At 50.1% G+C, this 24,191-nt stretch overlaps 1 protein-coding gene across 1 annotated transcript in view; it reads left to right on the forward strand.

Moving 5' to 3' along the window:
* EPAS1 (endothelial PAS domain protein 1) overlaps window positions 1-24,191 on the forward strand; it is an 82,721-nt gene that overhangs the window by 23,096 nt on the left and 35,434 nt on the right. The window contains exon 2 of the mRNA XM_037066524.1: window positions 23,137-23,327. Within this exon, the coding sequence (XP_036922419.1) occupies window positions 23,137-23,327 (191 nt within the window). The remainder of the gene's footprint in view (window positions 1-23,136; window positions 23,328-24,191) is intronic.

Consider the following 24,191-nt stretch of genomic DNA (forward strand, 5'->3'; position numbering starts at 1 on the left):
AGCCATTGACCATGGTGGCGCAGGTCCAATTAATTGATCCATAAGTATAGATAATTTGATGGTTAAAAATTTGCACATAGGGCCTCCGGGCAGGGTGGGGAGGGGAAGGTGTCCTCATGATGTCCCCTGTCCTGGCTGCACAGTACACATACTTTGACAAATCTACTGGGTTTGGGGACAGCATGTAGATGCTCGGGGCCCAAGAAAAGGAAGGACAGCAGAGATGCTGTCCCCTTTGTCTGTGATGATGCCCCAGGGGGGCAAGATGGGGGTGCTTAGAATGCTAAGTGGTCATCTTTGGGCAACTTCTGGTTGTCAGGGATTTTCCGCATTCATTTTTAAGGCCATGTATTAAAAGCAGCTACGTAAGTGGGAAACCAACTGCACCTAATAAAAGGTTTTCCAGGAGAGGCAGGGCCCTCCTTCTGGAGCCTGTTTTGTTCAATGTCAGGGCAGGAAAATGCAAAAGCAGTCAATGTGTCTGCCCTGCACTGGAACAGATCCGACTGGAGCCAACCTCACAGCCCCCATGAGCCGTACTTCCGCCCTACCTAGCGTGGGCACAGAGCTGACCTAACTGCTGGGTTGGGAAGCTCCCCATGGGCAGAGAAGCTGTTTAATACTTGGGTGTGTTCTGTAGCTCATTTAACATGGAAAGAGAAGAAAAACTCTCCAGTTTATCCTTAGGGTGGATTGGCCCTTCCAGATGGAGCAGAGAGATTCCCTAAGGACAGACCCCTGGGAGGAGCTTGCGTCCTACCGAAAAGCACAGAGAGGGCAGCTGCCTGGGATGTGGGTGACCCACTGCTCTCCAGTGGGCAGCAGTTCTGGGTGTTCAGGTCGGCGTCCTCGATGATAAATGAGTAGTTCTAAGAAATCATTGTTGTATTGCATTAGAATATTAATTTCCTTTGAAGTTCTTTTATATAATTTGGGGGGGGCTGTTTTGCCCATCCTTTGGAGAGGAACATGTAAAAGAAAATGAAAAAAACACTGCTGCCATGGGCGTTCCCTGGGGGCTAGGGGACAAGGAGAGACATTGAGGGTGTCTTCCCTTGTGGCAGAAGCCCCCGCAGTCTCAGGGTGAGAACGTCCTGTAAGCCAGCGAATGATGACATGATTTACTCTGGTGGTGACCTGGAGGTTCAGCTGTGCTTCAAGGTGACTCAGATCAATAGAGGGTAACGGTACGGTAGCTGGTCAGCTTTCTATTGCTCAATAGTAGGATTCTGGCCTGTGGGCCAGTCGGGTCGGGCAGGTGCTGGAGCGGGCGCTCCATCTCCATGCTCTCTGTCCCCACCATCTGCTGCAGAACAACTCCGTTGTGCTGTGCGCCTTCACTTCCAGGGAGTTTTATGTACTTTCACCCACAGCTGCTGCGTGGAGCAAAAATTTGGTTTAAAAAAAAGTTGAAATTCTATTACCATGGGGTTTTTTTCAGAACCCATGTTAGAGCTCTTTGCTTTTAAAAATAGGACACACAATATTGAAGAAACAGAAAACAGCTACCCACAACGTTAGTGAAAAGCCCCTCACCTCCACCCGCTTTGAGTCCCGAAGAGAGAAAATAGCGGAGCTTGTAGCGATTACTTCCTGCAAAGAAACTGTAATTATGGGGCCCAGTTGGTCTTCATAAGAGGCAGCCTTGGAATAGCATAGATGCTATTTTGAATATTTGAGAAAAGGGTGACATTCAGCAGATGGAAATGACTCTGCACTGGCACTGGGGCAGGAATCACTTGCCCCTGGGGATAGCCCAGTTTCCTCCTCTGTGTGGGTTTGGGAAACGCCGGAATCCACTAGTCATCGCTGACTCTCCCACCAGCGGGGGATCAACTTATGCTCCTGTGAGAAGCGGGGGGAGTGGCAAATCTGCTTTTCACTTAACTTCCCGTCCCAGCTGCCTGATATCGAGGGAAACAAGACTTTCTGGAGTGGCTTAAGCATGGGGGTCAGGATGGAGTCTTCTGTACAGAGGGAAAGAATAAGGAAATAAAAAACCATGAATAGGCTGCAACAAAGAGTAGCTGGATCACCTGCCCATGAAACGAACCTCCCATGTGACTTCATGGTTGTGCAAGAGTTGGGCAACGTTTGGCCGGGGTGGAGAGTCCTTGCAAAGGCGTTTGTGCTCCTCGTAGATTCTTATCTCCCCCACGGGGAAAACAAGTATAGGCAGACCTCGTTTTGTTGCTCTGCGCTGTACTGTACTCCACAGATGTTGCGTTTTTACAAATTGAAGGCAAGGCCTTCCTCTATGAGCAAAAGATTACACCTTGCTTTATTGTAATACTTGCCTTATTGCGGTGATCTGAGAGCAAACCCACAGTGTGTCCAAGGTATGCCTGTATTAAAAGTTCTGCACAGCATTTTGCGAGGAAAAAGTTGATTGCCTTACCTAGCCTGGCATACTTTATTGGTGTCTCCCTAGAGTTTTACTGGACAAACATCCATTCCAGGGGAGGCACTGGGTGGGATACCCGGGGGGCACTAAGGAAAATCAGATGCCTTTATTCCTGCCCATCAGAACGACAGTCTAGTGGGAGCCGGGTGGGGGAAAGACAAGCAGGCTGGTGATCACAGGCAAGACAGGAGATGGTAAATGCCATGATAGGGACATGGGGTCCTAGGGGATTATGAAGAGGAGAAATGGGATAGAGTGGCAGTAAGATTATAGGCTCTGGAGCCAGAGAGCCTGGGTTCAAGTCCTGACTCATTTGCTATTAGCTGAGGCATCTTGGATAAGTTCGACACTCTGTGCCTCGTTTCTCAACAGCAAAACGGGAGTCATTATAGCATCTGTATCAGAGGGTGTGTCTTAAGGCACCTGCGCTTGGTCTTGGCTCCAAGGCCAGAAAGGAGGGGCCGTGCTGACCATGAGTTAGCGAAGACCACCTTTAGGCCCCAGGTTTCTCCTCTGTATGTTAAAGGGGCAGGATTAGACTGGATAAATGCTAACATTTTGCTTATTCTAAAATGCTCTTATTTTGCCACTGAGTATAAAGTGTCCGCTGTGTGCCCAGTACTGTGCTGAGCGCGGTGGAAAAAGGTAGAATATGGGGTCCCAGCCCTCAAGAAGCTATAATCTAAGGGAGGAGAGGCCAGTACTCTTTAGGAGACTGTTTGTGAATTAGAGAATACTAGAAACTGAAACACGGTTGTATGGAGGTAAGAGAATAGGAATAGAGAGGTTAGAGTGGACCAGAGTGTCGGGACGTTTGACAGAAACCACAGATCCAATATATAAGACCACAAAGACCATGGACAGGAGTTCAGACCTTTTACCAAATCCAAGAATTCTGAAGCCGGGAACATTGCATTAATATTTAAGTTCAAGTTGAATTGTAGAAAAACAGTGGTTACCTGTTTAGGATTTAGGTAGGACAAGATTAAAACTCCTTGCCCAAAAGCAGTAGTATGGCCTGAAACCATATAGAGACTTACATTGGTTTTCCATGTATTCTTGGGTGATTATTCTAGTAAAATACAGTGCCTGGCATACAGTAGGAGCAAAACAATTCACATGTTGAGTGATGTGTGGAAAAACCAAGTGCCCTGCGTGCTTCAGCTTTGAACATCCCTGAGCATTCTGGTGATGTTCTCAGCCCCTCCTCTAGAGGGCAGCACACAGAGGCAGCCCTGTAGAGCCCTCCAGCCATGGTTTTATTAGAGTTCAGTGTTGTTTTCTTACCCAAGGTGAGTTCTCCTGCTCCCTAAGGTTTCCACACCTTAGGGACTACAGGGCCTCTTCCTAGCAGTGTTTGAATTAGCTTTTGAGGAAATTTGGCAACAGCCTCAAAATTCTCCTGCAATCTTATTATCCCATAGCTCCTCGAGGTAGATATGCAGATCGAGCCATTCGTTACCCTGGCCTACACAGGTGACGAGAGACTTCACAATACTTGGCAGAGACTGCTACATGCTCAAAGAGTGGTGTAGACCGTGAGGTCACCCCAGCCTGGCAACTGAAGACACCCCCTGGAAGGGGTGTGCTGAGGCTTCAATCAGCCTTGAAGAGTGAGTAGAGACCAGGTGGGCCAGCAGCCTTCACACTGCTCCTCACTGACCCATCACTGGGTTGGTCTGGTGCTTCATTCTGGGGGAAGGAAATGATACAGAAGTGACAGGTGAGGCACAAGCATGGACACCTTGGTCTCAACCGTAACGGAGAATTCCCACTCATCACCTAGGCCATCAGTGGTGGCCGGGCTTGGCAGGTTTGTCCATGCCATCCTGGCTTCAGATGAGCAGATCGCAGAAGACCGTCACAGAGCTCTGCTGAACCTTCTCCACAGGAAAGAACCCAGAAACCCTGGTCACACTTGTCAGTACCGTTTATCTATACAGCCCTGTGTGAAGGTGCAAGCACGTATATTCGCTGTCAAAACACCCCTTCCCATAAGCACCCACAAAGGCAGGGGGGCCAGGGGGTTGTGGAGGTTCAGAAGGGAGAAAGGTGCAGTGACTTGCAGTTTCAACTCTTCAGAGAAAATGACAGCCGGACACCAGTCCAACTCAAGCCTGCGTTCCAGGCCAGTGTTCTGAGCACCTTTCTTCTCCTCCAATTTCACCCTTGTCTCATTCCCCCTCCTCTGCTTTCATAAAAAAAAAGTTATTTTCTTTCCAAATAAGCTAAGATGGAATCAAACTTTGCAACCTCCAAATGTATGAAATAAACATTATTCCTAATGAGTCTCTGGGAAAGTGCTCACCTTTGAACTTGGCCAAGGATTATGGAGGAAAGAAAAAGTCTTAAGAACTTGATAGTGTGTTAGAGCTTCCTGGATTTTTTAAGTCAAGCTACATGTTACATTTTTTTTTTCCTTAATAAGGTCAATTCTAGAAATCCTTCCTGGCTGATTAGAGCATGTCCAAAAGTGGAGACCTATGGTTGGCCACTGACCCGAGTCTGGGGATTGTCATCTGGGTGCTAGGCAACAACAGAGTAGGAGGAGCCGTTTCTAGAATGCTCCAGCTTTTCCTAGGGTTCAGCCTCTCTCCTCTCCATCCTTGCAAGGCAAGAGAGGAGTGTATAGGCTCTGCTAGTTGGAGGTAAGGGGAGACCCAGAAAAGAGCAGGAAGACAGATGCTGAAGGGCAGCTGGCAGCTACGAGGCAGTAGGACCGAGGACCTCTCCCACTAACACCGGTTTGGTTGGGTTTTTTTCCTGGAGACCTTGCCTGTCCGTGTGCTCATCTCTATTTCTAAGGAAAAATAGGAACAGCAAGATTTCTTTTTTTAAAACACCGTCCTAAAGGTAAAATACCACTGGTTATCTGTACAGCTTCGGCGTGCCTCCCATGGAAGATTACACCTTTTCATTTCCCTCCTTATCTACCCCCTCACAGCCAGGAAGGTTGCCTATAGGCATCAGGATGAATGATTCACAGAATGACTTAACCCAACTAAGAATGTGTCACCTCTGAACGCACTCTGATCGAGGCCTTAAACGTTGTAGCTGCCCTGTGTTTGTTATAACACGTAGGAGAACCAGTAATATTTTGTTTCCCTTTTCTTGGAATGCTTCCTTCAAGTTTCCGTCTTAATGCTTTTAACCATGGCAGAGTCCATCAAACAAGCTCGGTGTCCCCCACCCCTGTACGGGCGCGATGTGCACCAGGGACTCCTGTCCCCACAGAGGCCTTGGGGCAGAGGCTGTGTGGAATCCAGACATGCGCAGGATCGTTTCCGAACGGTTGCTGCTTCATGGCAGAGGCTGCCTTTCTCTTCCCTCCAGTCCTGGCACGCAAAGCTGAGCACCCAGAGACCTGTGCAAGCCCCACGTCCATACCACTTACCTTTCAAAATAAACCATCCTGCAAAGAGCAGGTTCCCTGGCAGCCTTGGGGTTTGTCAGAGGTTCTGTACAATTGGCAACTTAGCTGTGACCTCAGAAGTCTTGGCTCTGGCAAGACAAGGTCTTTGCGCTAAAATAGGCTCAGTGCCCATGGAGATAATCACCTCTTGTAATATCCGCACAATCATCTCATTGTCAAAGCACAAGGAATGCAAAACTAGAAGAAACGCCGCAACAGGGTTGCCCCATGGTTCAGCTACCCCACGATTCTGCTCCTGGCTGAGGGCACCTTGGGACACCTCGGGAGGGATGGTCCCAGCCATTGTTCCAGAGGTCAGCCCTGAATGGCATGGCCTGGGCCCCTAAAACCTCAGCCGAGTGCTGCTTTAGCAGGCCTCACACGCCTGATTCTGCTCCCTCTTCCTCAGACCCCTTCACTACTTCATTGTCCTGGCTATTCCTCCCTGTCCTTAAAATCTCACCAGGAAAACTGGGCATAAGGCCCCCTGTCTCCCTGCCTTGGGCAAGGCAGGCTCAGTGCTCCCAGAGCACCTGTTCCTGATTTCTGCAGTGATCCCTTCAATGCAGCTGAGTATGTGGTATGTGCCTTCTCAGTTCTAGGAAGGATACCTGTATGTATCAGTTATCGCTCACGAGAGCTCTAAGAAGCAGGGACTTTTAGTCCCTGCTAAAAATTCAGATTTTCAGAGTGACTGTTTACAGGACACTGAGGTTTAGAAAAAACGAAGTAACTTGCCCTGGGTCACAGAGCACGGGCCAGAGCCCCCAAGCCGTGCATCCAGCCTGTGCCCTGCTCTGCTGGTCTGCCTGTCTCCAACACTAGGCGGTCGGTTCGGTTGAGGGCAGGCCCCTGGCCTTCCTTCTGTGTCCCCTGTGCCTGGCACAGAATAGACACTCAGGAAACGCTGAGCGAATGAAAGCGAAGGCTCACCAAACATACACATCAGGTGGGATGTTAATTCCAGACAGCCTCACTTTCTTGCAAAAAAAAAAGTGTTAAAATACGAAGGGGGACTTGCTTGTTTGGCTCAGTCCTGGCTTTTTAGAAGTCTGGTTACTTCAGAACTTCTAGGTGTTATAGATGTGCAGAATGTGGCCAATGGCAGTGGGTATAGAACAAATTTGTCACAGTCTGGGAGGCAATGAAAAGTCACTCTGATGTAACCAGAGCTACATTTGGCGTTTTATTTTTTTTTTATTTTTAAGGTATTTATGTATTTTTTAGAAAGAGGGGACAGGAAGGAGAAAGGGAAACATTGATTCAAGAGAGAAGCATCGATCAGTTAGTTGCCCCTCGTAACCGGCCCAGCCATGTGCCCTAACCAGAATTGAACTGGAGGCCTTTCGCTTTGTGGGGGGATGCCCAGACTGCCGAGTCACACTGGTCAGGGCTACATGTGGCATTTTAAAAATAATTAGAACTAAGCAGGTACACCAAAAAGTGCTTCCGAGTGGACCCTGGAGAAATGGACCTGTGTCTTGCGCGCACCGGCAGCACCTCCGAACTCCAGCGCACGAGAGTCCCGGGTTGCACAACCACGCTCTGCTCGGGTGTCCCCACACCCGGGCTAATCTCGTAAATCGTTTCATCCAACACCAACACTGGAGTCTCTGGGGCTTCATTTGGGGGCTTTCCCCCTGGGCTTAAAGTCTCTCTCTGCTGCTGACTCACATGTTAATTATTGCTTTCCTCAAAGGAGAATTAACATTTCGACCGCCTGCCTGGATGTTATACAGCTGTTTTTATCTGCTAGGTGGAACTGAGTCTGCAGGACGCCACCGTGTAACCGCTGTCCCCTCCTGGAGCAGCTGGGGCAGTGGGCGACCCAGAGAAACCAGCCTTCGGCCTTGGAGTTGCTGGGGAGAAGCTGGGGAGAAGCTGCGGAGGCGGGGGTGGGGGGGTGCGGGGGGGGGTGGTGCTCTGCTCGGCCCAATAAACAGAAGGTTTAACTGCCCAGGGTTAATTGACCAAAATCTCTTGAAAAGTGTGGCCAAGAGTTTCAGTTTTGCTGTCACCATCAACATTAATGGACAGAACTGGCATTTCAAAGAAAAAATATCAACTTGTTTTCCCTTTGACTGCTGGGCTGGATAATGAAGTAAAAATGACATTATCTCTAATAAAAGTGATTTGCAGAAATCGCTGATAGAATCTCAGTGGCAGAGATTGGCCATTAGCATGTTAGGCAGATAAGGGGAGCAGCTGGGTCCTATTAACCCCGTCCTGGTCTGGTGTGTGTGCTGGGAGGTAGGCCTGAGGTTTGGGGGCTGGATTTGTAAACATTAATGGAGAGTGCTTATTCCACAGTGGGTCATTCTTGTACTCCACTGGCTGACCTTTATGGCCATCATTAGGTTTTTCATTTTTTTCTTAGGATTTTTGTGTTTAGTGGCTTTCTTTCTTTTTTTTTTTTTTTCCTTTTTTTTTTTCGGGGTGGGGGGTGCTTGGCTCTGCTCATTTTCTCAGCTTTGTGTTACATCACCACAGAGTACAACGCTAGCCAAGCCCTGGCATCCTCCCCAGCAGAAATCTGACTCCAAGAAGGGCACCTACATACGTGATGTGAGGCCTCTGGGCAACGGTGGTTTTGGGCAATAGATTATTCTGTCGTGTCAAGGAGGTGGGAACAGAGGCAGAAACGTCCCTAATCTCATGGGGGTGGGGGGAAAGGGGCTGCCCCGTCCAGGCTTGTTCACTGGGGTCTGTGAAAGCTGACTGGCAGCTGGCTCACTGAACACCCCCTGCAGCAGGGCAGCAGGCACAGCTGGCAACTTCTGTCTGGAAACATCCTTAGGGCAAGGGGGGGGCGGTCCTTAGGGCATGGGGATCCACTTCCTGGGGCCAATGAGGCATCATGGGATGTTAGGTAACCTGGTGATAAGTGCATCTTTTTTAACCCACTCTCACTGCTCTTTTTTAACCCACTTAGTTTGGTGCTTTTCTCTGGAAAGCACCGACACATTCCAACTGCACTCCTAGGCCCTCCCCTGGGGGTGGGGGCAGTGGTGGCTGGGTCAGCCGTCACTCCAGCCTCTCGTGCTGCGTCTAAAAGAGCTTGAGGAACGGTTATTGTGGGGGCGTGGTACAGTGCCAGGCTCTGTGGTATGGAAGAAATTTGACTTTTTGCCTGTGGCCTCAGAGAAGACCCTAAAGATAAGGAATAATGAAGCGATGCTACCTTGCAGTTAAGTGGTTTCGATCAATTCTCCAGGTGTGCAGAGTGGGAGTGGGAGGGGAGGTCAGTGTGGGCCGGGCAGAGAGGCCAACCTCTGTGCAGGCCGAGGGCCTAGGCTGGTTCTGAAAGCATAGGATTTGGAATGTTGGAAAGGAAGGATCTCATTTCAGGTGGCAAAAAAAAAATGCCTGGGTGACAGATAGGAGTGCTCAGTGGTGGGTGTCAGCACAGAGTACAGGCTGGCTGGAGCGGGCAGGGTGCTGCAGGCTTGTAGGAGCTGGGGTGGGAGGGCAAGTTCGGGGCTGGCAGATCTCACAAGGGACACCTAGAGGCTGGACTTGGTGGTGAGGGCGGTAGGGAGCCATTCCGTTTTTAAATGCAGAGTGACCAAACTCTGCATTTGGTCTCATTTCAGGACCAGAATGGTTTGGGAAGACTGATGGGTTGTTCCTCTGCCTGAGTTCTGATAAGAATTGTATTGTATTTGATCAGTGGTCAAGGAGGCGAGGGGCAAGGGGAAACAGCTGGAAGATTGGGGCTGAAGTATTTGAAAATAAAGCACCACTGGAGCCAGAGGGGGCATGTGCCCTTGGGGAGGTTTGCTTTTTGTCCCCTGGGTAGCATTTATGCGTTGCTGTTCAGCAAGGATGCCTTGCCGAGGTCTCTCTGGGTGAGCCAAGCTCCAGCCTGTGGCGCCCCCAGGGTGGCTGCCATATTTAGAGCTCCTACCAAAGGAACGCATTTCCCTCGGCTCTGCTGCCAAGAAAGAGGGCCTCTTACGCCTGCTGTGCAGTGTGGCCAAAGCCCTACTGGAAGAAGATGGGTCCAGACAAGGTTCTGCCCTTCCCATCCCCTGGCACGTCAGCCATAACTAACCAACGGCATGGGCGGTTATCAGGTCATCTCACTTCATGTACCTGTCCTTTGTTGTCCAAGGCCCTTGTCTGTGTGCGGCGCCCTGTGGATGCTCAGTGGTGCTTGCCGACTGAGTGCATTCCCCCCACTCGGACTTTTCCTGTCTCGTACCCTGCCCTCCGGCCTGTCTCCTGACCACTGGCACCCCCGTTCATGCCCCAGCAGCGTCTCTGTCCTTCTCACCCTTCCTGCCTTCCCAGCTGCCTCCCCACAGCTGTTCTTTCTGCAAGCCCTGCCTTGAGTACCAAGCTCTCCACTCTCCCAACAATGTCCAGCCGTGCAGACTTTCTCCTCTGAGTCCCACTGTGTCACCGACGCCACACTAGTCCTTCAGGACTCGACTCTTCACTTCTCCTCGACCTCCCTGAGGTCAGGGATAGTTGTCCCATGTTTGATTCCATTACTTAACAGCCCCACTACATGAAGAGGTATTCACAAATATTTGTTGAATGAGTAAAGGAAAAAAGCCATGGTGGGGTGGGGGGCGGGGCGGGGGTTGGGGGAAACACAGACCTGTATCCCAAACTGCTCCGTGTTCTCATTTGAGAGTGTGATAGTAACTGGAGGGAGACTTTTGGCATTTCCCATACCTTTTGATGACTCCTCTACAAAGGAATGTAAATGTGCATGCATATCTCACATCTCGTCCTCGTGTGACGGGGCAGAACTGGAGAAAGCATGGGCTCGCCCTGTGGCCGCGAATCAGATCCCACAGCTCTGGACATGTGACCATGTAACTAGACTGGAGATCGGGGTTCTCAAGGAAGCCCAGGAGAGAAAAGTTCTGAGTCTCCCTGGCTCCTTTCTCTCTCCTTTCACTTTGCCTTTGTTTTCTCTCTTCTTTTTTTAAATAGGGAGAAGACAAGGGGTTATGGGGTGGGGGGAGGAAAGTGAGAGATCTTAGGCTTCCCCCCACCCCCTCTCTTACATTTTGAAATACTTTAAATACCAGTCACCAGAACTTCTGGAATCGAACTGGGATTAGTATATCAGATCCCAGGGTATGTCACTATTAGCATATGATTAGGGGCAGTTCCTATTAAACAAGGAAACAAATGTTCTTTCCTTGGAAATTAAAGTGTCTGAAATAAAGGAGAAAGAACTGACCCTTAAAATCATATTCCATGCTTGAAAAGAGCTCTCCCTGACAGCTGCCTATCCCCGTTATGGCTTTTTCATTTTTTTCACCCGGAATGTGTGACGACACTGGCAGGGGGATTTCGGGCCCCTCCTTCCTGGATATACCCAGTGCTGGCCCCTGAGATGGCCCAGTTTGGGTTTCTCATGACACAAGGGTTATTTTTGGCATTGTGCATGTTTTCTGTAATGTTGTTATCCCCCCCCAACCTCCCACCTCGGTTGCCTTTATTTTAGTTCTGGTGGTAAAGGGGGAAGCAGGAGAGAGGAAAACCTCTACTTTTACCCCCTTTGCAGCGCCCAGCCCCCACTCCAGTGCACATGCAGAGGTCCTCCCCCTCCCCCACTCATGAAAGAGCTTGCTCTCACTGGGCTCTGTGCTCGCCATTCATCCTGCTTGCCGGCAAAGCTTCAGGGGATATCTAGAGGTGACGCTGGGGGCTGGACCTCGGGGATGGCATCTTAATGACTTGGCCTGGCCGAGTATTAGAACAGCCCCATTCAGAGCGAGTTCACTCCCTGTGCAGTTGGCTCACTCAGCCTCGGCCCATAGATGTTCTCTTGTTCATGCTGCATGAGGAAATGGAGATTTCCAAGTGGGAAGCAGCCTTCCCAATGCTTTAACTCTTCGCTGAAGGGAAGAGGCGGGCAGAGAACTAAAATCTGAGCTGGTGCAGCTGCCGCTCCCAGGAGAGGAGCAAGGCCCCCGAGCTGGGGATGGGAGCCAAGGCAGCTGGGATCACTTTTTGTTTCCTCCCGGAGAGGGAAAGGAGAAGAGTAAAGGGCACGCTTGAATTGTACTTACAATCAATTAGCAAATATTTACCCAGTTTGTCTGCCATGGCCCAAGGTCCCGTGACGGGGGCACAGAAGTAGGTGGTGTGTCCGTGCCCTTCCCCTCCTCCACCAAGGCACCAAGCTACTTACAGTCCAGTTACAGAAGCAGGAGGTTTGCATAGAAAAGCCAGCGAGACAGGGAGGCCTTTAATGAAGGCAAGTGAGTAATGTGGGCAGGAAGCGCCTTGCAGAAGAAACGGAGGGTGTCCAGAGAAGCATCAGAGGGAAGGAGAGCTTGATTTGGCCCCGAGGGTGGAGTTTTCAGAAACAAGAAAGGATGAGATGATAGAGGTGGGGGAGATGCCGCAGAGGGGACGCTGACGTGTGGCTCAGTGGAACATAAAACGAGGGTAAGATTCTCCTTGACGGAAGAGGAGAGCTGGCTTGTCAGCTTTTAGGTGGCTTTGGATTAGGACGGTGGGAGGGTAGCACTAATCCTGCCAAATGTCAGCATCTCCATTGTGTCCCTGGTTTCTTTCTGTCCAAAGCGTGGTCACAGACCCGTAGAGGTAGCATCACCTACGAGGTGGCTAGAAATGCACTCCCAGGCCCCAGCCCAGAATACCGAGTCAGAAACGGCGTTGTAACACAATCCCGGGTGGTTTGTGAGCACAGAGTCTGAGCCATGCTGACTGTGTGACCTCGGGCGACTGTCTGCCACCCTTGGTCAGTTCCCAGACTTGGTTCAGGGCTGGGAACATGCACACGAGCATCTCTGAGCATCTTTGTGTTATGGCTCTCCCCAGACGAAAACCTTTTATTCTGATTAAGAATTAGAATGGAATGCTTATGAAAAATCTAGATCAGAATTCACTGAAGTGGCTTTTATCCAGTGTCTTCAGCTCATGCCACTGTGTACTTTGCCGAAAGAACAGATGATAGGGTCCTTTCCCTCAAGAATGTGTGGTCCAGTTGGGGGGACCAAAGCCACAGAGGTGAAGCAAGCAGAGAACAACACAGGGCTGGACACGGAACCTCTGAAGTGGGGTAGAGAGAGGTCCCCACAGGTGAGGCCTTCCTGGAAAGAGCAGACCGTGGGAGGGCCTGAAAGGCGAGTGCACCTTAAACAGGCCAAGGAGATGAAGTGTGTGTTCCCCAGCAGGGGCGAGGGCAGGGGGGAGGCAGGGGACTTAGGGACTACAGGGGCAGCAAGCTGCTCCCCCTTCACTCCAGAGAACACGTGCTCCACGCTGGGGAGTCGTTTGTGTGGGCACTTCTTTATCCTGGCTGTGTGATTTCTTTGTCAGTGTTCTCAGCCGAGGGCTTCGTTGTGGGACCCGCGTGGCTCTACACGCAGGATGGCTCCAGCCGAAGCCCAGACTGTGCTGTTGGAAGCTTGTGGGACCCCAAGGAAGAAGGTTGCTGACGGGTGGCAGCCCCAAAGACAACAGACCCTAAATCAGACCTTGGTCCCAGCTTGGGGGTGAGGAAAGAGCCTCAGGCCCGGCAAAGGGGCACCGAAGAAAAGAGCCTAACGGAAGTGAAACACTTCACCTGTGGTGTCTGCAGATTCTGCTAGCAAAGAAAGAAAAAAAAAAAGCCAGGCATCTCAAACAGAAAAAGCATTCCACCGGGCCTGGTTAGTCCACTGAGGGCTGTCCTAGGGCAGGAGGGTGAGCGGGACATCTTTGCTGCTTGCCAGATGGAGAGCTCACCAGGTAGTGTCCTTAGAGCGCTCCCTGTCCTGCCTCCCCTCACCCCCACCGCCCCATAACCCCAGCTCAGCTAAACCTTTTGACACTGTGAGAGGGACCTGCTTATGGGGTTTCTGGGGAAAATTGCCCAAGTTCAATCAAGAACATGGGATTCAGGGTCAAAGGGTAGGTGTGAGTGCCGGCTCCATCACTGGGCACATCACTAACATCCTTGGGGGCTGTTCCTTCTTGTGTGAAGTAGGGATGGGACCATACCTCCCTCATGAGATCATTTTAGGACTAACTCAGAGGCAGCGGGATGAGAGTTCTTTCTCAGTCCACAAGCGTTGCATGTGATTCTTTCCTAACCACAGCAGCAGTGGCCTATCAGCTGGCAGGGGTCCAGTGGTCCCCCAGTGGAATCTGCACAGCATAGGGGGCCAGGAAGTGGCAGATGTCAGAGGCCAGAGAGGACAGGGAGAGACAGGCAAGCGCCCACTGTGGCTGCTTGCCGTCCTCCTCTCTCCGTGGGTGCACATGCCACCGAGTCCCCTCTGGCAGTGCGCTGGGTGCGGTGAGATTGAGGTGGATGGAATAAACACTTTACTTCTGCACTGGGGGATGAGGCCCCCTGGAGTGGCCATCTTCACAGCACTGGACTCTCCAATTTCAGTGGTTGGTCATCTCTGTTCAGATGCTTTAACCTGGGTGTAGCAGGAGGGAAGGAGGAAGCCTACGGGAGCCGGAGGCTGGGCAGAGAGTGTGGCCTGAGATGGGGTGCTCAGCCCGAGCGCTTGCCTTGCCCCCAGTGTCTGTCTGCATCATCACCTCTGGGCTCCACATTCTGAAGGCGCTGCTGTTGCCCAGTCCATCTCCTCTCCGTTCCCAGGGGATCACTGTGGGAAAGCTGTGGGAAGCGAGCTGGATACCCGTCGACTTTTATTATAAAAAATAAAATGCACCACCTGTTGAAAAGGTGCACATCGTTGTGGGCTCCCTGTCAGCTAGAAACTGGAAAGCCCATCTGAGCAGCTGTCAAGGGCACTGTGGCCCACCTACACAACGCGCTGCTGCTGGCTGCTATATGTATGTTCAAAGAACTCTTCAAAATATGATGAAATGTTAGGTAAAAAGCCATAAATCCACTGGGATTACAGTTTTTTTCTACCTTTCTGTGTTTTCAGTTGCCTACACTAAATGTGCATTGCCCTTATTTCCCCCATAACCCTTTCTGAAAACGGAAATGACCTGTTGAGATAAACGAGCTTATGAGACGGTAACGAGTGGTGACGGTCTCTGTTTCCAGTTGTGTGGCCCGTCTGGGGCTGGTCAGCAGTGGGCTCCCTGGGGTTCGTGTGTCCTGGAGAGTCAGAGCACAGGAGTTTTGCTCCAACTCCACACATTCCCATTACCTTTCCAAGCCTCCATTTTCCTCATCTCTAAAATGGGAATCCTGATGCCTGCTTTTTCTATCCTACTAAGATTTACAGATTTCCTTATTAAGTGCTTTATACTGCATGGTACAAGTGCCAAGTGGTAGAACTCACAGGCTTGTCGAATCAAGAGCACCCTGCTGAGGCTGGGGCTCAGTGGAGCTAGGCAGAGGGATGGTGTGTCGCTGTTACTCCTGACCACGCACGGCTTCTCCCAGCTGGGCTGCACCTGTCCTCCAATTATGCAGGGTGCTGGGTGATCTGGAGCCCTATGGGGCCGCTCGGTAATTGGATCTGCGGCTCTCTTCTCCGAGGGTGCCTGCAGCGGAGAAGGCCTCCAGATAAGCATCTCCAGTGGGCCCCAAGCAGAATTGACCATTAGAGGGCCGTGCTGGGTGGGCCTCCAACATTACTGTCAGCTCCCAACGCAGTCCAGGCCCTCCCTTCAGGGGCACCGGCTGTCAGAGTGAGTCTGAGAGGGGGTGGGGGGCGGTGCTCAGCCTCAGAGGAGGAGAGGTGGGAGGGTTGAGGTAAGAGGCACTTTTCAAGATTCCTCCTTCAGGGAAAGGGCTGAGTGAAGACATCCATTCCTGTTTGACCACTCCGGCCCTCACGTCCTCTTCGTAAACCTCTTTTAGGACCTCGGTTTACTAGTCTGTAGTAGCGCTCTTGTCTCCCAGCTGAGCTGTGGGCTCTTTCAGGAGAGAGTATGCCCGGCACCAGTCTGCATACTGACATGTATTGATGCCTCTTCCCCCTTGGCCAGGATTGTTTGACCTGCCCAGTTCCTCCTGGATTTGCTAACTTGAGTTCTGTGTGGTCGGGCCTGTGTTGGTGCCCTCTCCTCCCCTCTGTAATAGATAAACCTAGTCATCGCTTCTGCCTTCGGACAGACACGCCAACGTCCCCGGAAAGCTGGCCGCCAGACCACCACCGTCGCCCGAAACAGCTCTACCACTCCTTTTGAATTCCCCTCAGAGCCAGAGACCATTCTTTTACAAAGCCTCCCATTGTGGCGAGGCCTTATCTCTGGGGGCACATTTTATTTTTTCAAGCGACCAAATTCCATCCATAGCCAAGTCTGGCAACGAAAGGGGGTGGGTACACAGGATAATATTGTCTGGGGTTTAAAACGAAGCCTGTTTTATGTGGTGTTATGACTAATTTTCTTGTATGGCCCTGAAACCAAGTCTGAAAAGACCTCCCAAAGCACTTAGTACAATGACCACGTCCTGGGAGTGAAGTTTGTACCTTCTCCCAAGGTGCCTATTTTGAGGGGCGGCTGCCTTTTGAGTGGCCTCTGTTCAAAGCCCTCCCTCCTTATTTCCCCTCCCTCTTTCTGTCGGTGAGAGCTTCTGGCACTGAAGGGACAGCCCCACGGGCTCCCAGATGAATAACTGTGGTTTTGATGGTGACTCCAAACTTGCTGGCCATAGCGAATGTGGACATGGTACATGTCGGGGAAAGAGTGAAGTGAGGTTTAAGAAGCAGACGGCATGTCAGTGCTCCAAAGACATGTGGTCACAGGGTCAGAAATCTGTGGTTTAATGAGACCTTCAGGTGACTCTGCTGCAGGATAGAACTGAAAACACCACGTCATTCGAGTGAGAGACTGATGACGGTGTTGACAAGACACACCTAGCCCCGAGAGCCCGATCAGTTTCAGTGTCCTTCGACTTCCACCAAAAAAGGGGAGGGAGAGCTTTTTCTTTGAAAGCTGACTGTTGCAACAGTGCTCCCAGCCCGCCCTGGCTGCACCTGAAAATCACGTGGGAAGCTTTAAACCCCTGATGCCCAGGCCCTACCCTGTGACATGGTGGTTTCTGGGCGACCCCACAAAGGACCCAGGCATTAGTTCTTAAGCTCGTCTGATGGTCCCAGTGAGTAGCCAGGATTGAGAAGCACGGACTTCGATTCCGCTCTAATTTAATCCACAGAGCAATCACCCCCTAGGTGTGCGAGCCAGCCACTCGTCCTGATCTCCGACCTGAGGCTGCTGTGTTCCTCCTGCAGGCAGCCTTTGCACGGCAGCTGCACAGCCTCCCTGAGGGGTTGTGAGAGCTCCTCCGAATTACATTTGACCTTCATCTCCTCCATCCACAGCTCCTGAAAATTGGTACCTGCTTAGAATTTCACCACCAATCAACAGACTCATCTAAGATGGCTGAGTTAGCTTCAGCCTCTCTCCCAGATGCTCCTAAGCCATCTAAGGGTAGTGAACCAAAGGCCAAAGGGTTCGTTTCATTTTTTCCATACGATGGCTCTAGGAGTGCCTCGTTGGCTTTAACTTCATTTGAAACGATTTGGTTAGATTGTATTGTGACAGCTGTCATATCAGCCTGTAATTTTTGTGCAACCATTTTAATCTTGAAGATGGAAGAAGATATGCACCATTTCCAGTGTATTCTGCTTTATCATTTCAAGAAAGGTAAAAACGCAACTGAAACACACAAAGGATTTGTGCAGTGTGTGGAGAAGGCGCTGTGACTGATCAAATGTGTCAAAAGTGGTTTGTGACGTTCCTTGGTACTATTGACATTTTGGTCAAGAAATTCTTTGCTGTGGGGCTGTCTGCTGCACTATAAGGTGTTTAGCAGCACCCCTGGCCTTTCCCACTGAAGGCTATAGCAGGAGAGAGCCGACGTACTCAAAATATCCAAATCAAAAAAGTTATTGGTGAAAATGAAAAATGTGTCTTATTTTACGGAAAGAAAAGAACTGACTTTTTGGCCAGCCTGATAGTTCTGATGCCCCAACGGCCCACAGGCATTAAATGTGGGACCCTGGTTTCAGTGATCAGGGGACTATCACTACCGAAGCGTCTTGGCGGCCCCACCAGGCTGTGTTCACCTGGAGGTCAGAAACCAGGATTACCCTGCCCAAGAGCTGCTGATGGTTCCATGCTGGAACAATGACCCAAAAGGAGACAGTTTTAAGACAATGAAGTTCTGGCCCGAGAGGGTTTTCCTGGTCGAATTACGGCACAGACCTGGGAGCTTCAGGACAGTTTGTCTGTTGAGTGGCTGTCTGGTCCTTACCTGGTTACTTCCCTTAGTTGGGATCCAGTGTTCCAGACTTTGAGTTTCCAACTTGGGGGAACTAAATATAAACTTGTGTGTACTTTTTTTTTAATCCTCACTGGAGGATATGTTTTTACTGATTTGAGAGAGAGAGGAAAGGAAGGAGGGAGAGGGAGACCGGGAGAGAGCAAGAAAGAGAACCATCAACGTGAGAGAGAAACATTGATCAGTTGCTTCCCATACGCACCCAGGCTGGTCCCAGCACCGAACCCACACCCCGGTATGTGCCCTGACTGGGGATCAAACCCAGTGTATAGGACAATGCTCCAACCAGCTGAGCTGCCAGGCCAGGGCTCCTTTTCAGACCTTCACCCTCTTCTTCCTCCCATTCTGTACATAAACATCCAATTTGTGGGAAAGCATCTAACACAATGCATTTGGAAAGTCACACAATAAGTAACAGTTTCCTTGCTGCTGGTGGAGAAACCTTTCATCCTGGACCCAGAAGAATTATGGTGGAGACAATATCTTCTAGCAAGTTACGAATCCCTCCAAATCTGCACTGCTTCATCTATTAAACAGGGATAATAGTTCCTATCTCTCAGGGCTGTCGTGAGGCTCACCTGAGATAGCACGCATAGGAAAGAAGTGCTCTCTGAACCCTGCAGATACCAGGAAGGTATTGTCATTTGTCCTCTGAGGATCAGCTGAGACCCCGCCTCCTGGAGCAGCCTGCTCAGACTGTGCGTGCTCACACCAGCTGCTTTCTTATCTTCACCACCTATCGTGTTTATTGCTGGTACTTATTTCTGTAGTTAAAAGAAATGTTTCTAGTTGTTTGCTCCCTAACGAGACTGCATTCTCCTTCAAAACAAGGAATGCACATCTTACTCACTCTGCAGCTCACAGGGTCTGGCGTGGAGCTCAGCAAACACCTCCCCATCTGGATGAGGCCCCCCCGATCGAGGACCCCCAATCAAGGCCCCGTGATTGAGGGCCCCCAACCCAGGGGCAGGTTCACATTGTGCATTCCATGTACGAAATGTTGTGCCAGGACCACCCACGGTTCACAGGAGGGCCACCAAGAAAGACAGGAGCTGCAACGTGGTTGAAAGAGCAACTTGGAGTAAGAGAGAAATTTCTGAGTCTTTTCTGATGATTAGGATAAAATATCTGTTCACAAGAAACCAGAGAATTCTGACATGCCATGTCTAGAATTGTCATTTTTAAAAAAAATCCGGTCTATTGCCATTAATTCTGGAACCCATCTAGGGAGAAAAAATAAAGTTCGAGTATTTTAGGAAACAAAACCTCATTGACCAACGGAGGTTCAGTAACAAGAAACAAAAGAATTGGTCAAGATCAGCCTGACCACACACACCCCCAGCCTGGAGACAGCATTTGGCGATGAAGGGCAACTGTTACGGCTAAAGTCTGATGTGACTAATACTCATATTAACCACTTAATGGAATTATTATTATCTGTCACGATGGTTTTCATTTGTGGAGAGCTTTCTTGCACAGGCATACCTCAGAGATATTGTGGGTTCAGTTCCAGAACACCACAATAAAGTGAGTCGTAATCTTTGCTGTAAAGGGTCTTGCCTTTAATCTGTGGGGAAAAAAAGAAAAGAAAAAAAAAAAGCAACACCTGTTGCTGTGCAATGAAGGGAGGGGCACCTGAGTTTCCAGCCCTCTCCACTCATCTCATTTGATCCTGACAAGGACGGCCTGAGATCTCTCCCGTTTTCCCGGGGAGGCTTTCGGGGCACCAAGCAGTGCAGGTTCCCGTCCAAACTCAGAGAGCGAGGTCGACTGTGGCCAATACATTAAAACATCAGTCCTAACTTCCAGTCCTCTGTTCCATTTGCTAGGAGACCTAACTCGTACAAACTGTGTGAGGAAGTAGACTGTGTATGCATCAGTTGGGCTTGGGGTACGGGGTATCTTACCTTCACACGCAGCATTAATTACACTTGCTTTTTAGTGTTGCTAACTAAATCAAAGCCATGTTGCACACTTTTGCCTGTTCTTCCAAGAGTCAACACTAGACAGAGATCTCTGGGCTGTGTCAACTTTGACTAGATAATTTCATTAAAGGCATGTCAGTGCAACTGTGAAACAAGGTGGCTAAAATCGGGCTCGTGACTTTTAAACCAAGAGGTTGCATAATATTCTCAATCTTCTTTTTTTAAATATTAAGATATTGCTAGTTGTTTTTTTTTTTTAATTTCTTGCTAAAGCTACTATCCCTACCATTAAGCAGTGGGAAACAAGTTGGCCTGAGAAGAAAGGACCTCTAGCTCCAGACCTGCCACTAACAAGTTAGATGACTCTTCATTAGTCACATACCCAGGCCAGGCCTCAGCTTCCAGATCTGTGAAATGGGACAGCAGCAATGCCTGTCCCACCCATCTCACATGCAGGTTGGGAGGGTGCAGTTAGACTGGGGGCACCCACGTTCCTCAGGACTTCTGTCTGCTCACTAACAGTTTCCAAGGGCCTGTGCAGACGTTTTCTTTGTGATCTTGGGCAAGTGGCATAGTATGTCTGAGCCACAGTTTCCACTTGTAAATTGTGCTCCCAGTACCTGCCATATTGCATGGTTGGAGGACTATAATGAGGTGATATGTGTGTAAGGCACTTGGTGCAGCGCAGGCACACAAGTGAGTGTCAACAAATATGTGGTCCAGAGAACACAGTAGGACCCAACTGCCAAACACCACAGCAGGACAGAGCACCGACCCCGGACTGCCTTCCCCCTTCCTGGCTCTTCTGCTTTGCTCGTCCACGCTGAGGGAGGGACAACGCCAAGGGGAAGCCCTGTGCATACAGATGTTGGCATTGATGTCACAGCCTGTTCTGGGGATCTTTTCCACCCCACGATGGTTTCTCTGGATGGCGCTGATGTCTGGCCATATGTTGATGTTGCTTTTGTTGGGTGTGCGAGATTGGTGCTGGAGAATGGAGTCCAGCCTCTCCAAGACGCTGGCTTGTGTGACCCATAGGCCAGGTGTGTACAATTTTAGTGTCTGTCCCCTTCCCACCCTTCCTTCCTGTGCCAGAAGGCCTGCAAAACTCGGACAACTGCTTTTGCTCCGCCACAGTCAGAGGTCAGGATTAAAACGCAAATGGGAAAAAGCAATACAGCAATTGTCACTAAAGGTCTAGTGCAAAAGCAGCAGGATCATGAGGGCAGATCTGAGAGAGTGGGGAAAGGCAGGGGGCCAGGGAGAGAGTTCTGGGGCTCAGAAGTCAGTGGGAGAGGAGGGAACAGGGGTTAGGTAAAGGGAACATAAAAGAGAGCTGGGACAGGAAGAAAGTTTCGCCCATTCCACAGTTTTGCAGAAGGTTCTTCCTGACCATCAACAGCAAGGGGGCACGCTTTCTGCAGTCTGAGTAAACGGCGCTTACTTAATCCGCCCACAGAGCTGGGTGTTCTGTTTTTTAAAATGAAACATGTCGTAAAGTCAGAACAGTGCCTCTGCCCCAGATCCTGAAGGGTTTGAAAGGCATGTCAGCATTCCATGAATCCCAAAATACTGATTATCTGCCCAGATAAAAGGAAGCAGAGCCAAACCGAAGGAGCAGCAGCCCTGGTTTGGAAATCTCCGAATGGAGGACTGAGTGTGTGAGCCGGAGCCGGGCAGATGAGGCCGTGAGAGCCATGAACCACACTGGACACCTTTTCAAAAACGCAAACTTGTTTACTGACCCTGCAATGCAGGTTATTTAGAGAAGTATAAGAAAATACAGATAAGCATGAAGTTAAAAAAAATCCCCCATAACCTCTCCAACCCAAAACCGCTGACATGTTTGTGTAGAGAGAGACAAGTCCATCATCCACGGTTAAGGCCCCAGGTCCCGGGGCCCACCTGCCTGGTGCAAAGCCCCACTGCCCCGCGCACCTGCCGAGAAGCTGCAGGTGGACTAGCCTCTGTGGACCCATTTCCTCCTCTATAAATCAGAGATGATGGTAACAGAGACCTCTGAGGTAGTTGTAAGAATTAAGGAAGCTAAAGTTAGTAGCGCTTTAAACAGTACCAATAATACAGTAAGCACTCTGTATGTGATAGCTGTAAGAATAATAGTTATTATTTTATTACATTTCTAGACTTTTCCTAATGTTTTAGAACTATTATCTGTATTTCTATGAAAACTGGGTTGTACGGTCTACTTTTGTAATGTTTTATCTCGTGTTCATCTTTTCATGGACAGACTTGTTATTAATATTAGCCGATATTGATGGCTTCCGAGTGGGATAGGCCTGGTGCTGAAGATTTTACATAAATTGTCATACTTAATCCTCACAATAACTCTGTGGGGTGTAAGTACTCTTATGACCACTTTTCAGATGAGAAAACGGAAGCTAAGCTGTTTAAATAATTTGGGTGTTTAGAGCAGGCAAGTAGAGAACTTAGAATTTCGATACAGAGTCTGGCTTTTAACTTGCCCTGTTAGCATGCTAGATGCGCTTTATAAGAAGATCCAGGATTTTGTTAGGACTTTCTGGAAGGGACCGGTTTGGGTGTGTGTCATCTTTTCATCTGTCCTGCAAAGAAGAGAAGAACGAGCAGGAAGGCTAGACAGGCTAGTCGCCCTACGCTGGCTCCCGTGGGAGGAGAGCACATGCTCACTCCTTGGTGACCCCTGGCAAGTGTGCACCTGGGGACACCAGGCTGACCCATGTCTGGCTGCCTGTTCTTCTTGGGCTCCAACGGCATTTTCAATTTTTAGCATGGAAATAACTCTTGGATACAAAAATGGAACCTAAGTTTCAGTACTGGGCTTAATTTTTTTTTCCTAAGTGCATTTTGTCTAGAAGGGCAAGCTTGAAGCAGTTGCTCACCTTTTTTCCGGAGGTTTTGACGCAGCCACCTGGGTTGCTGGCCACATTTTTCTCGTCCCCATCACTGCACATTCACCTGGGTCCCAAGATAATGCCTAGGACCAAGTCCAAAGCATTGCCAGTGGATGGATTTAATTGGCAAGTCTTTGCTCGAGAAGACACGATCACGCATGAGAGCAGAGCTGGCAACAGGAGGCAGGCTGTGTGGCTCAGTGTGAGAGTTGGGTGGTACCCTGCATGGGTAAAGGTGTCTTGATCAGGGGTGTGATAGCATGACAGTGATGTGTTGGGGACTCACCTCTTCTCTCTCAATCTAGGAGTAGCTCGGAGAGGAGGAAGGAGAAGTCCCGGGATGCAGCAAGGTGCCGGAGAAGCAAGGAGACGGAGGTCTTCTACGAGCTGGCACACGAGCTGCCCCTGCCACACAGCGTGAGCTCCCACCTGGACAAGGCCTCCATCATGCGGCTGGCCATCAGCTTCCTGCGGACGCACAAGCTCCTGTCCTCAGGTGAGGCAGTGGGCACCCCCAGGAGGCTCCCTTGTGCCACAGTTAGCACAAAGGCCACTGGTAAGGTCTCCCCACCCAGGAATTCCCACTCTGCAGAGAGCAGGCCGGGAGAACTAAGCAGCTTTGGGTGGCCTCTCAGTCGCCTTTCCATCTGGCTGTGTGACCCACACTCCACTCTAGATGCAGTCCTTAGGAAGTGGTTTTTAGTGCTTGTCTTCCAACTCCCTTCTCCAGAAGGGCCAAGGTGTGCCCATATGATCTTTGCCCCTGAGCCAGTATGCCAGGCAAATTATTTGGTGTCTCTGCCCTTGGTTTTCCTCAACTGTAAAAAGGGGGTGAAAACACTTATTGCACAGAGTGTCAGTGAGAGTTAACACAGACGTGTCTGTAAGGGCCCTAACCTGGCCACACTCACCCACACCAGGGAGCCATGGACGGATAGCAACCTCCCCACCGAGCTCACCCATTCTCACCCTCCCTGGTGTCTCTGCAAGTCTGAAGTTCACAAAACGTTTTTTTCTGAGTTTACATTTTTCATAGAGCTGTTTCCTGCTAGTCCTGACCAGAAAGAAATGGCTGAGGAGTTCCCCGGTTTTAGATACTATGGGACTCCCCTGTCTAGTCTGCCCATTTCACACGGAAACAGGGCAGGGCAGCGGGTCCCTCCTCGCCTGGCAGGGCGCTGCAGGTGGGCGGCACCCAAGGCGGTGAGGGAGGTGGGTAGGGAAGGCAAGGCTCTTTGGTGGTTGGTTTTCGGTTTTCCTGAGTGAACCGAGTGCCTTGGAGCAGGGTGGATTCTGCCATCCTGTTATGAAGTGGCTATTCTGGGAAGGAAACCCTGAGCAAAGGGAATCCAATGTGAGG

Source organism: Sturnira hondurensis, unplaced genomic scaffold (genome assembly GCF_014824575.4).
Source record: "Sturnira hondurensis isolate 20B ecotype Veracruz unplaced genomic scaffold, ASM1482457v3 Scaffold0016663, whole genome shotgun sequence".
In the NCBI taxonomy this organism is placed as follows: Eukaryota; Metazoa; Chordata; class Mammalia; order Chiroptera; family Phyllostomidae; genus Sturnira; species Sturnira hondurensis.